This window comes from Lynx rufus, unplaced genomic scaffold (genome assembly GCF_022079265.1).
Source record: "Lynx rufus isolate CCGP_SWC_20201006 ecotype Redwood Valley unplaced genomic scaffold, mLynRuf1.p SCAF_3, whole genome shotgun sequence".
Classification (NCBI taxonomy): domain Eukaryota; kingdom Metazoa; phylum Chordata; class Mammalia; order Carnivora; family Felidae; genus Lynx; species Lynx rufus.
In genome coordinates, this window is record NW_025814845.1 from 70,584,672 (window position 1) to 70,598,556 (window position 13,885).

At 36.6% G+C, this 13,885-nt stretch overlaps 1 protein-coding gene across 1 annotated transcript in view; it reads right to left on the reverse strand.

Annotated features, from left to right (window-relative positions):
* FAM13A (family with sequence similarity 13 member A) overlaps window positions 1–13,885 on the reverse strand; it is a 333,262-nt gene that overhangs the window by 287,016 nt on the left and 32,361 nt on the right. Inside the window, exon 3 of the mRNA XM_047091509.1 lies at window positions 6,600–6,809. Coding sequence (XP_046947465.1) covers window positions 6,600–6,809 — 210 coding nt within the window. The remainder of the gene's footprint in view (window positions 1–6,599; window positions 6,810–13,885) is intronic.

Consider the following 13,885-nt stretch of genomic DNA (forward strand, 5'->3'; position numbering starts at 1 on the left):
AGGAAGACTACTATGAAAATGTGGATTCCTACATCCCATCTCTATAGAGGATGATTTAATTGGCATATGACAGGACTTGATCTCTGGGAATTTTCAAAGCTTCCCAGGTAATTCTTATGGGCTGCCACAGCTTAACATTTATTAAATGGCTTAACATTTATTAAATATTTATTTATTTATTTTTGTTCTCAATTTTGCATGGATAATCTCAGTTTCCCCAATAAGCTCAGGAAGTAAATACTACTTTAAAGGTTAAGGAAAGGCTATGGAAACTAGGAGTGGTGGTTTTAAAATGTCCACAAAGCCTGACACTTTCCCTTTTAAAAGAGGGCACCAAATCCTCCTCCCCTTGAATACAGGCCAAATTCATGACTTGATCTTCATGAATAGAACATGGTACGAATGGTGCTGCTTGTCTTCTGAGGCTCAGTCACTGAAAGGATGGCTTTCATCTCTTTCGAGTTGGTCATACCAGGGGAAGCCAGCCAGCAGCCAACGGGAGAGATTGACAGAAAACGGAGCTGAGGCCTCTCACCAAGAGCCAGCACTAAACTGCCAGCCACGTAAGGGAATCACCTTGGAAGCACATCTTCCAGCCCCAGTTAAGCTTTCCGATAATTGCAGCCCTTGACGGTTCTGGACCACAACTTCCTGGCAGACTCTGAACCAGCACTGTCCAGCTAAATCACACCTAAACTCCCAACCCACAGAAACAGTGAAGGAAAATAAGTGTTCACTGTAGTTTTAAGCCACTAAGTTTTAGAACAATTGTTACATAGCAATAGATAGCTAATCACTAAGGCACAAGGTTCATTTGATCATATTCATGCAGCTAACAAAAGGCAAATGGAGATTTGAAACTAGTCAGAAAGGTTCCAGATCTTCTGCTCTAAGCCATGTGCTAGAATTTCTTTCTTCAAAATGAAGATTATCCTGCCTATACCTTATTAGAGCTGGTGCTGGAATCAAAAGATACTATATAAATAAAACATATGCAGCTATTAAACTGAATAGTGAGTAGGTACTCAGCATCTATTATTACCACTAAAAAACATAAATTCTTAAAGAGAATATTAAAACAGGGACAGAAAACACACAAGAAATTATCTATATAAAGGAAACATACCCCCATAAAAAGTTTTCCCATGGCAGATCATTTATTTTAAATTCATTTGTTACTTCTAGGTGTGCTAGTCCTTTAAAACTTCTAGAACAAAAACATCAATTCTGTAGTAATGTCTCACCTAATTAGCATCCACTACAGGATTTTGCTACTTTTTACTCATATACCTATCAATTGCCATACATTTTTAAAAACAGTGTTATGGACTAAACTTTGTCCATACAAAACACACAGGTTGAAGCTTTAACCCCCAAACTGACTGTATTTGGAGATAGGGCCTTAAGGTAATTAAGGTCAGATGAGGCCACAAAGGCAGGATCATAATCCAACGTGGTGTCCTTGTAAGAAAGGGAAAAGACACCAGGAGAGCTCACACACAGAGAAAAGGCCATATAAGGACACAGTGAGAAGGTATCATCTGCAAGCCAAGGAGGGAGGTCTTATCAGACACCACCCCTGTAGGCACTTTGATCTTGGACTTCCAGCCTCCAGAACTGTGGTGATAAAATAAATTTCTTTTGTCTGGATGAGTCCACATAGAGGACTATAAAATTCACATCTTTAGCCTTCATCCCTTTCTCCTAAGCACTGACATTCATTTTATTCATCTATTTAAAATAAGCTCCTCTTCATGGCCCAATAAGTACCTTCCCCTCGTGACTTTCATTATCTGTTATTAATGGACCAATTGTCAAGATGCCACACCAGGATCTCTCTTCCTTCTTCAATAGCAACAGCTGGATCTGAGATAGATGATTAATAAAGAGATCACCAGAACCTACCAAGCTAATAGCATTTGAGCCTTTGGCATAAGTCCCAGATCCTACCTGGAGATAGGGAAGGAGCATTAGTCAGCCACAAAATGTTCCTAGAAAGTTCATGTCTATGCTTCCTTTTGGGACAAAAGATCAGGTCTGACAGGCGGAAGCATTTTAATAAGTAAAGGACCCACCCTCGGTACAGACAGAAAAGACTGAATTACTGAAGACAAAAACAAAACAAAACAAAACAAAAAACAGCTGCCTTGGGTCTCCTCAAAGCACTGAGTTAGCAGGGAGCTCTCCCTGGTGCTACTTCAACCTAGTCTTAAAACTTTCTTCCTGATTTATTAGTTTCTATTCACAACAGTGTGACAAACTGGCCTTCTGGCCCTGTGGCCCTCCTCAGAGGTATGGGCATCAGGATCCAGCCACCACACTACCCCTCCCGTTCTTCAAGTCACATAAACTCAAAACCTTCTGGTTATCTTTGACCCCTTTCTTAATCTCATTATCTAACTATTGGCCACCCTGTTCTGTTTATGTTTTCTTTAAAATTCCATTACCAGTTTCTGTTGAGATGCTGAGAAAGTTCTGGAGATGGATAGGAATGCACTTAATGCCACAGAGGTGTGCAGGTAAAAGTGGTTAAATAGTCAATTTTATATTACATGTATTTACGTCAATTAAAAAAATTCCACTGCCAATTATTTGTCAGATACAGGTCCTTAGCATGGAGACCTCCGTTTCCGCCAGTCTTCTAGATATTCTTCCTGCACGCAGCCTCTTCCCATCCATCCATCTTACATAGCATCACTTAAAATACTGCTTCCATCCTACGACTTCTTTCTTCAAAAATTTACTGTTTGTAGGTTAATATTAATTCCTTAACCTAACATTCGATACGCTCTACCATCTAGTCTCATTCTACTTTTTAGGCAATATCATGTGCTAATCTCCTGCAGCTACCTACTGACAGCTCTGCCAGACATTTCTCTTTTCCACGGACAATGTTTTTGTGTTCGTGCCCTTTTCCTCGCCTGGATGATTTTCCTCTCCATCCAAAGTCATCTTATGCACCCCAGTTTACTTTTTCCACAAAGTGTTCTCTGACCACCATAATCCAGACTGATTTCCCCTCTCTTGTTACCACTGACAGGATATTCTTAATACTCATTTGAAGAACTGTAGAATGTATACCACACACATTCTACCTCCTCCAATCACATACTCCTTGAAGTCAGGATGTTTAATCTTTTATTTCTTGGTATCATTCTGTATCCAAGTAGAAGGTACTAAATAAATATTGATGGACTGATCCAATTCCAACTCACCAAGTAAGAAAAAAAATTTGTTGTGAGATAGAGATACTTGTATTTATATTACAGAAGATTTCTAACAGGGAACTTTCAGATAAAGGGGTTTCTAGTTAATCCTAAATGAAATGAATGCTATCCTAAAACCTTTTTATTGCTTGCAATCCACATCTATTCCCAAAACATATGTGCGATTGTTAAAATAAAAACTAGACATGTTACTGGCCCACCAAGATAAGGATAAGAAAAAAAAAAAAAATGGAACATTGCCAAGCTGAGGCAATTAAGCTAAAACCTCAATCAAGAAAAGTGAGTGGTCGCAGTGGGAGGGAAGTTTAACATGGCAACAAGAAAGGATGATCACTCAAGTCCTTTATGGCCTCTCTTCAGTGTGAATTGTCTAAACCAGGGCTTTGACTCAAGCAAAAGGTTCTGGAAGACATCAACTTTAGTTGGAAGTTTTTGATAAACATCTGGTATGCAGAAATCTTGGTATGCTAACCTAAAATAGAATCTCAGAACTTCAGACCTCAGTCAAGTCTAAAGTTGAAAATCTGTTATTAGTGAAAGAATCTCAATGGTGTCCTTCCACCCAGAGGTCATTGTTGGTTTACATGATCAAAAGATGACCTAGAGCAGCAGGGATGCTTCCATGCAGCATTCAGACTATCCTCAATGCAACTGTTGGTTTAGCTTCAACGTCTTGAAAAAAATACCTAGTTGAGGCTCCAGAATTCTGTAAAGCATGAAAGAGAGGATCTTGATCTGGAAAACTAAGTATATTCAATGATCAAATAGCTTGCTCTTTACACAGGATAGAACTCAAAGGCCCTTAACACTTTTTAGAAAAGAAATCTGGCAGAGGGTTGTGACAGAATCTAAAAGCTGCTTAATCTGTTGTCATGAGGACTGGAATATAAAAGCAGGGTAGTTTTTACTAAGGAAGTTTTATCAAAATAATGTCTAGTGAAAAAGGGGAGAGGAGAATATAACTGGCCAAGTGTAACTTCTGCCTTTACTGAGTCTGTGAAGAGCCTTGCCGCTTCCAGCTTTCGAGTGACCTGTTGTCACGTGTACCCTCTTCTCTAAGAATACCAAATACAGCAGAAACCGACAGAAGCACCACTGCTTTTCTTTCTTTTTCCACCACCTGAATTAGGAAAGAAAAATTTATTTTCAAGAGGCTATACTGTCTGATACCTAAAGCATACTTTATTTCCTCCCCTCACTTAGCAGCTTATCCCTAGTAGGTACCTTCATTAATATTTCCTTTATTGAACCTATCAGATGTAGCCCCAGAGGTTTTCAGGAAATGAGAGACTACCACCACTAAGGCAAATGTTAGGGTCTCTGCCCCATTTAGAATTTGTTATTTGTGCATAATCACACAACTGCTTGAGTATATAGCCAGTCTTACGTTTAAAATGACAGCATTTGCTTTTTGGCCATCAGGGAAAGAGGTCATGAATGAAAACATATTGTACAAAGACCAAAATTATTACAAAATATCACTACAATGTAATTAATAAAAATAAAACAGTGCATTCTCCTAATCAAATGTAAGCTGTTCTAAGAAACGTGATAAAACCTTTTAAAATTCACAAGTATTCACAAGTATTAATATTAGTATCTAATATTAATAGTATCTTAATATTAGTATCTAATATTAAGACATAATATTAATAAAGATTCTTAATACTATATATTTGATTCTTAATTATTTTGTATAAAGCACATATTTAAATCTTCAACTAGCTTTTGTAGCAATTATTTTTAAATGATTTTCAGAAATTTATTTAATTATTTAATCATTTATTTTTATATTTATCATTTATATTATATTATATTATATATTATATTATATATCATTTATATTTAATCATTTAATTATATTTAAATGATTTTCAGAAATTTAATATCTCCATGACAAAGATAATATATTCCTTACCAGAATCATTTAGGGAGTAATGTTTACCCCCTTGAAATCCTCACACATGTAAACGTGAAAAAGTTGTTTGTTTGTTTGTTTTTAGTTTTTTTTTTTAATGTTTGTTTTTGAGAGAGAAAGACAGAGTGCAAGCTGGGGAAGGGCAGAAAGAGAGACGGAGACAGAATCTGAAGCAGGCTCCAGGCTCTGGGCTGTCAGCACAGAGCCTGATGAGGGGCTCGAACTCACGAACTGTGAGATCACGACCTAAGCCGAAGTAGGAAGCTTAACCAACTGAGCCACCCGGTGCCTCAGAAAGTTCAGTTTCTAATGAACAAGCCTCCAATATGTCACTTGCACTTACTGATATAGAAAGCTTAAAATACTGAAATAACCAGAACAAATGGTTCTGTATTTTGTACTTTCATATATAATCATGATTTTTCAAATAGAATACAACGTACAACATGGCCTTCTAGCATACCCATTCTTTAGTACATATACTACATGAGAATAATTACTCTGCTACTTTAGAGGAATGTGGCTTTAAGTAACATCCTTTTTAATCTGGCAATTAACCCTCTTACAAATATATTTTCTCTTTTTCACTCTAACTTGGCAAAAATAAGAATAAAATGGCTTTTCAAGACTAAATCATTGTTCTTACTATATTTAGGAAGGAGAACTAAATAATGATTATGCCTATAGTTACTACCTTGACTTCACTCATATGAGGACTTTAAGATACAAAACAGATGAACATAGGGGAAGGGAAGCAAAAATAATATAAGAACAGGGAGGGAGACAAAACATAAAAGACTTAAATATAGAGAACAGAGGGTTACTGGAGGGGTTGAGGGAGGGGGGATGGCTAAATGGGTAAGGGGCATTAAGGAATCTACTCCTGAAATCATTGTTGTGTATATGCTAACCAACTTGGATGTAAATTAAAAAAATAAATAAAAATACCAAAACAAAAAAAAAATGAAGTTTCTTCACTTAAGATCACCTCATCATGCAATCAAAAATCAATTTTCCTCCAGTTGTGTAAAAGGAACACAATTGTTTTAGGACTCAATCTTGCTTAGGCGAGAAACACAGCCCACTGTTGACCCTCCAGTCTCAAAGGTCACTAACCAAATACAACTTAATTAATATCTCCTACAGAATTTAATGCCTTATTTCCACTCCTTCTATGATAGCTACTCGCCAGAAAAGAATTTCTCTGGCCCACAAACATTAGAGTTTTTCAGTATTAGTACACTTAATGGTGGCATTTCATAATCCGTTTAGTATTATTTTAGGGTAGAAAATGAGGGCCTAGAGTAAAATAGAAAAATGGATGTTGTGGAGAAACCACTAATATTTAAAAGTTTCTCTTAATATTTGAAATTTAGGTGTTTAATATTTAAAGGCTTAGTTTTAACCAAAACATAAAGCCGCCTGAAGTGCTGGACGTATTTAAGTGCACTAACCCTGGAAGAGTTGAATGAATCGAGGCTGTAGGGCCGAGGTGATCACGCGCTCTGGCAGCTCCCTCAGGAAGAGCTTTAACAGACTGGCTGCTGAGCAGACGTCCCCGTCTTTCCCGAGCTCCACCGGCACTCCGCTCTCAAACTTCCATCGGAGCTGTTCCACCACCTTTACGTTGCCATTCACCCTAAAAAGGCCTTCCTGGGTGAGTCCTGGGGCAGGTGAGCAGACATGCAAGAAAAGAAATAGAGGTCTCTCACAAACAGACACTAAAACTCTAAAGAACCATAACAACAACAGAAAATAAATTTCAGTGCAGGATTTTCCAAATAATTATCACCTACTGGGAGATGTTCATATTTTATAAAAATGCTTTGTTAGAAGAATAAATTTTCAAATCTACTATGTATCAACTAAAAAGATCATATAGGATTGTGATAAAAGCTGACCTCTAAAAATAAGGTTAGGACACATAGAAACCTAGAACAAATGCTCTTCTACAAAGAAACTGCATTTATAACCTTCTGTAGTACATAACAGAAACTGACCCTGGGCTCCAACAGCACCTTAGCATTTTGAAAACAACTATGTGAAAAAAAAAAACAAAAACAAAAAAAAACAAAACAACTAACACATATGTGAGAAACTTAACTGTATGTGATTACCTCTGTAATAAATAAGAAATATTTCCTTTGTAATCACTAAATTCAGAGGATAACACTCTATGAGACTATAAAGTAGTATAAGACAAGATCCTTGCCATCCCCCAATTGATGGGGGATCTTATTGTCGGCTGGAGCAGCAGAGAAGCCTCCATAAAAGAGCCTTTGGCTGCTGTGCACCATCTTTGGCGAAAGCATCAGGAAGACTGGGGCTGATGAACTGTGAAGCTAATGCAGTTTAAGCTTCAGGGTCCCTCATTTATTTAGGCTCTTTCCAATGTTCTGTCCCTAATTCTGTATTCTTAATTTTGTATTCTTTTTCCTAAAAAGGGCCCTCAAAGGGTTAAGCAGCAGGACACAGAAGACCGTCATTCATCCTTGAGAAGGAATGAATATATGAATTGCATAGACAGGACAGCATAAAGGAAGATAAACAGATGAAAGTGTGGAGAGTTTTTGTCAAAGAGTGATAGGGTAATAAAATGGAAGAAATGGGATAGAGCCACAAATATCAAGTTCAAGAGTGAAGACATGGGGCTCTTGGCTAGCTCAGCTGGTAGTGCATGTGACCCTTGACCTCAGGGTCATGAGACTGAGCCCCACAATGGGCATAGAGCCTACCTGAAAAACAAGCGAAGACTTTATCATGAGAGCATTAAGGAGTAGGGGGAACATGATAAAATCAAGGGGTAAGGAGGATCTTGCTAGCTAAGTAGAGAACGGAGAGGGCAGAAAGCTTGCCTTAAGGAACCACATTTTACTCTAAGGCAGTAAGACAGATTCTGGTGGGAAGGAAGTGAAAAGTAGAGAAAAAAGATGATTTGGTAACTTAGTACAAAAAGGAAATAAGGAAGAGTTGAAAGGTAATTTTAAGGTTTACAAACGAGGAATCCAGGAAAAAGCACTGTAAAGGATAAGGTGAAGTGGGGGTGAGAGACAGTACCAGGTTCAGGGGAAAGGTAATGATTTCCAGCTCAGTGTACTGGGGTTTAAGGAGACAGAACACCATGTAAGAAAGTAAGCCAGCCTGTGGAGGCATGCTGAAGGTATAAGAAACAATCTTTCTAGTAAAGAGCAACCCAAGGACTCAACTGCACCACTCTTCTTTTGAGAGTCTAATGGTGAAATTTAGCAATGACTTAGGGCACTGAAGCCCATTAGAATTATTCAGATGTGAGCTGTTTGTTTATATCAGCTTTCGCTTCTTTCTCTTACATGCTAGTTGTATTGTTCTTTCTAAAGAAAAAGAAGAAAGCTAATTTCATTTTAATTTGTAATTTGATAAAAAATTTTATGAACCCTTCAACTTAAAAAATATTTAATGAGTACTTAGCATTGTGTTAAGAAACTTAAAAAAAAATCTTTGAAAAAATAAATTCAAACACTACCATTATCCTACAGAGTTCATAGGCTGGTAAGATGTTTGCATTTATTTTATTATTTCTTTATCAATTTTTTTCAATGTTTATTTATTTTTAAGATACAGAAGGAGACGAAGTACAAGCAGGGGAAGGGCAGGGAGAAGGGGAGACACAGAATCCGAAGCAGGCTCCAGGCTCTGAGCGGTCAGCACAGAGCCTGACGTGGGTCTCAAACTTACGAACCATGAGATCATGACCTGAGCCACAGTGGGAGGCTTAACCGGCTGAGCCACCCAGGAGCCCCAAGATATCTGCATAATGTATATGTATGTATATTTATACCTATATGTGTATATACATATATGCACATATTTATACACGTGTGTGTGTTTATAATTTGGATATCAAAAGTTGACATGAATTTTAGCTCCAATTTTGACAAAAGTTTGGGAAACCAGAGAGGATATTTGAAGTATTTTAACAACCAATATGACCAGGGCACCATGTAATGAGAGGAAATACCAGCCAGTATGTGTGGTAGGCAGCTTCTCAAATCACCCTAGTGATGCCCATCTCCTGGTTTCCACACCCATGTGTAATCCCTTCCCCTCGCCTGTGATCTGGATCTAATGACTTGCTTCTAACAGAATATAACAAACAAAATTATGTTAAGGTTCTAATCTTGTGTTTGAAATTAGGTTATAAAAGACTGATGTTCATCTTACTTCTCTCTCTCTCTGGCTTTGCTGGCTTGCTCACTCTGATGAATCAGCTGCTTTTTATTTTGTTAGCTATTTTATGAAGAGGTCCATGTGGCAAGGAACTGAGGGCGGTTTCTGGACAGCAGCCAGTGAGTAACTGAGACCCTCAGGTCAACAGTCCACAAGGAACTGAATCCTGCTAACAACCATGTGAGTGAACTTGGAAGTGAACCCTCTCCTAGTCAAGTACTATTATGACTGCAGCTTTATAAGAGACCCTAAGACAGAAAGCACAACTAAACCGTGCCCAGATTCCTGACCCACAGAAACTGAGATAATAAATACTGCTGTTTTAAAGCTACTGTACTTTGGGGTAATCTGTTACACAGCAACAGTTAACTATTATGATATAACATTCTCTTGAATATTGAAGAATATCAGTTATTGAGAGACTTCCTGTTTAACTCATTTTTAAAGCTTTCAAGGTTTATTTCTTCCATTCTACCAGCTTTATCTATAACTTCACAATTGTGTACTGCCATCAAGCAGATAGCACCCCCAAAAGAGAATCCTATCCCAAGGCCCAAATCATGAAAATTTAGAGTTTTGCATCCCAGTCCTGTATCTACCCAGCTCTGCAGCTTTTTCTTGGCCAGCAAATGCCTCTTGGACCTGATTTCACAGTGTTTTTCTAGCTTTGACCTTAAGGTTTTCTTTTCCAACAAGGCTTTTTGACCCTTCCCTCAAATAAATATTTCCAGTTATTCGAAAATAACTACCCAGCTCCAAGAACTAGCTTTAGTTTTCAAGGTCCCTGATCCCACTGGCCTTTACTGGTGGAGAGATAAGGTATAAATGGAAGTCACTTAATACTTCTCAGTTATTTTTTTCTGACCCTATTTCATTTGTTTGTATGACCCTCTCCCCTCAAAAACATCTCTCACCCAAACAATTCTTATACCCAGTGATTTTCAACTAGGTACAATTTACCCTTGGACAAGGCTCCATTATACTCTGGGGAAAAGATCCATACAGTTTCTTAAAAAGCCTCTTATGGATTTATAATATATCCAGTACCCATGAGGCTTATCAGATTATGCAATCTTTCAATTTTCCTACTCTAAATTCTTAGGAAATGATGATTTTAAAAGAAATGTCCAGAGGAAGGAGATGTTAGAAGGCTTTGTGGAGTTACTCTCCTATATTTCTGGGATTCCTTTATATTCGATTTCAGGAGTTATGGGATAAACATCATGAAGCAATAACTTAATTATTGGTTTAAAAATGAAAGAATTATATAAACTAAAATGTATCTACACCATTGATTGTCACTTTTCCATACAACTGAGATATTTATTTCAAAATAGTATGCATACGTCGTTAGAAACTAAGTGTGCCATAAGTCAGAATTTGCTTAACTGGCATGCTTTGTAAAATAAACATAAAAAAAATTAAAAAAAAAAAAAAGGGGGCGCCTGGGTGGTTCATTTGGTTAAGCATCAACTTTGGTTCAGGTCATGTTCTCATGGTTTGTGAGTTTGAACCCCGCGTCGAGCTCTGTGCTCACAGCTCAGAGCCTGGAACCTGCTTTGGATCCTGTGTCACCCTCTCTCTATGCCCCTCCCCCACTCGTGCTCTCTCAAAAATAAAATAAACATTTTTTTTTTTTTAAAACTGGAACACTTTGGCCCAGAAAGTACTAGGACAGTACATGAGCATATTCTGCCACCTGGTGGTAGATGGAGAGTCCTACACTATTTAAAATGGTACATTCCACAGTATCTTCATGCTAAAGGAATCCAGTAACATTGTCAACAAGATTAGTAATTTTAAAATAGTGTGAAAATGATATGCCTTATAACTTGTAATATTTTCCTTCCAATGGGAAAAAATTTTTTTAAAGGCAAAATATGTAAAGAAAAAAAGTTCACAGTCTTTTTAAAAGCCTTCCTATAAACCTTAACAAACCCTTCTTGTCCTAAAATTCTTTTATAACAAAGAGTTTTCCCTCAAGTTATTAAAGGTCTCCATTTATATTAAACATCAAAGTATGACCCCAGCATCTACCTAGGCTTAAATGATACAACCAATCATTCCTGACGGAGTGCCTATTATATTGTGTAATACACAGTAATACACAGATGCACAATAAATATCTATTGATGTAAAAAAAATTAATGAAACTAATTGAAGTATCTTGCTCACAAACTTTATACTACCCTTCAAACTTATACAAGGGTTTTGGTTTATTAACATGGTAGTTTCAGACACAATAAGGACCTTTTAGTTGTCTACACAGTAATTAACTATGTGGCCTTTCAAAATATAGGGTAGGTGCCCTGCCTACCTTAGCTTGCCAAGCCAAGATTCAGATTCCATGGATCTAAACTATCATCAAGGGATGGATATTCTGAAAATATTCCACTAGAAATTCTATTTCCCATTTCTAGTTAAGAATAGATTTTCTATTTTACATTCCTAATTAAGAATGAATGATTTAGCCCATTAAAATATTTAGTTTGCATTACCTGAATACACCCTGTTAAGGTAGAACTATGGGTAAGATGAAATAGAATATCTAATTCATATTTTGTCAAAATTTCATACAGTGATGCTGTGAATTTAACTGGTTCAATGCTTAGAGTTGATTATAAATGCACATATCCTCTGACCCAGGAGTCTACAGATACACTCATAGTGCTTGAAATGACACATGTTAAAGTTTAGTCACTGAATCATTGTTTATAGATAGGAAAAGACTGGGTAAAATTCGATATTCATCACCATGTGACTGCTTAAAGAAATAATACATACATATAGTCAAACATTGTACAAGGGGAAAAAATAATTACATGAATAAAGCTCTTTATGTATATGGAAAGATCTCCACAATATACTGCTAAATGACTTTCTATAAAGATTCATAACAGTATGGATGATATGCTATATTTATGTTCAAAGGGAAAAAAGAAGATATGCATATATGATTATATATTCATAAAATATCTTCATAGGAATATATCAGACACTAGTGAAGCAATACTATTACTGGGAAGTAATACTGATAATGAATGATCAGGGGACAGGTTTTGGAGGGAGAGATTTTAAATTGTATGTCCTCCTGTATTTTGTACTACATAAGTATATTAACTATTCAATATTTTTTTAAAACTTAAAAACAAAAGTGTTTATTACATAAGAGTAATCCCAAGAGGTTATTAGTCATTGTTGGATGAAAGATCAGAACACTATGCTAAAACCAAAATATTTTAAGTAGTCACACTTTGGTATCCAAATGAATAATACTCAACCTTATTTAAGAGATTAAATTAATTACCTAGAGATCCTTTGTATCTAAATCAGGACACAGTTTTAATCAATACTGAGTGTTTGAGTCCTTCAAAATCCTAAATTAATATAACCTGGCTTCAAGACCCTCAGGCTGAGGTCCCATCGTCATGCCATGATGTCTATGGCACCTTTTTTGTTTAACCTATTTAAAGTATTGTTATAAACCCAGAGCTGTTCTCTAAGAATCCTACCTGTCTGTAGCTTATCATCCTCTAAAAATACAGAGATAGCTCCTATGAAGTAAACATGCAAGCCTGGCTCTTCAGTCTTCAGAACAAAATATCATTTTGGTATCTACATAACTAGTAACCTGGGCAAATAGCTGTTTTTCAGTTAACACAAACACCTGAGCTTCTGAGGTCTGAACTACGTGCCATACCATTCCTGTCACAAGTTGATTCACGTTCCTACAGAGGAACAGATACACTGTGCTTCTCACGTATTCCCAGTGAAGGATCTTAGCGGCAGGTGGGGGCTGGGGTTGGACTCATAATCATCAGAAGATAAGGAAGCAAACTGCACAAAGTACAGAATACCTCTGAAGTCTCAAGTTTTAACTTTAAAAATTCCAACTAAGTTTCAGCTCTACTCTGCAGTGAGTCTTTCATGTAGAAATGTTGCTTCAGTATAGAAAACAATGAAAATTCCAAGCTTTTCCCTCAGAATACATCCTTCTCAAAACTTCTAAAGCTTATTGATATTTATTATGCAGTTTGGGGTGTTCCCATAATACTGCACCCTCATTTGAAAAGCATGAATATCGAGGATATGAAAGAATTTCTACTTATCCAGGTTTTTACATCCTAGTTTAAATAAGATCATTTAAAAAAAGCCGTAAGATAGCTCTCAATAACAGATTTATCTTTTTATCATTCAATGAACTATGGTATTCTCCAATTGTTTTACATGCTTAATTATATCACTTCAAAAGTAAATGACCCCCCATAATAGGCTATATATCATACCTTTTTAAACTATCCCTACTGAGCTATGAAAGCAATCAAAGCATCCAGTAAGCTCATGATTGGCCTCAGCTGAAAAAGATACTCCAAAAGTGTTATTACACTAAAAATTAGTATCAGTTGGAATTTAATGAAATCAAGAGAAGTCACTAGTAATATTAGAACAGTGTATTTTAGAACTCAAAACTGGGATCGTTCCAAACTAGAAATCTCAACGATTAAATTGGTCCATGGTAAACTGAATAATACTT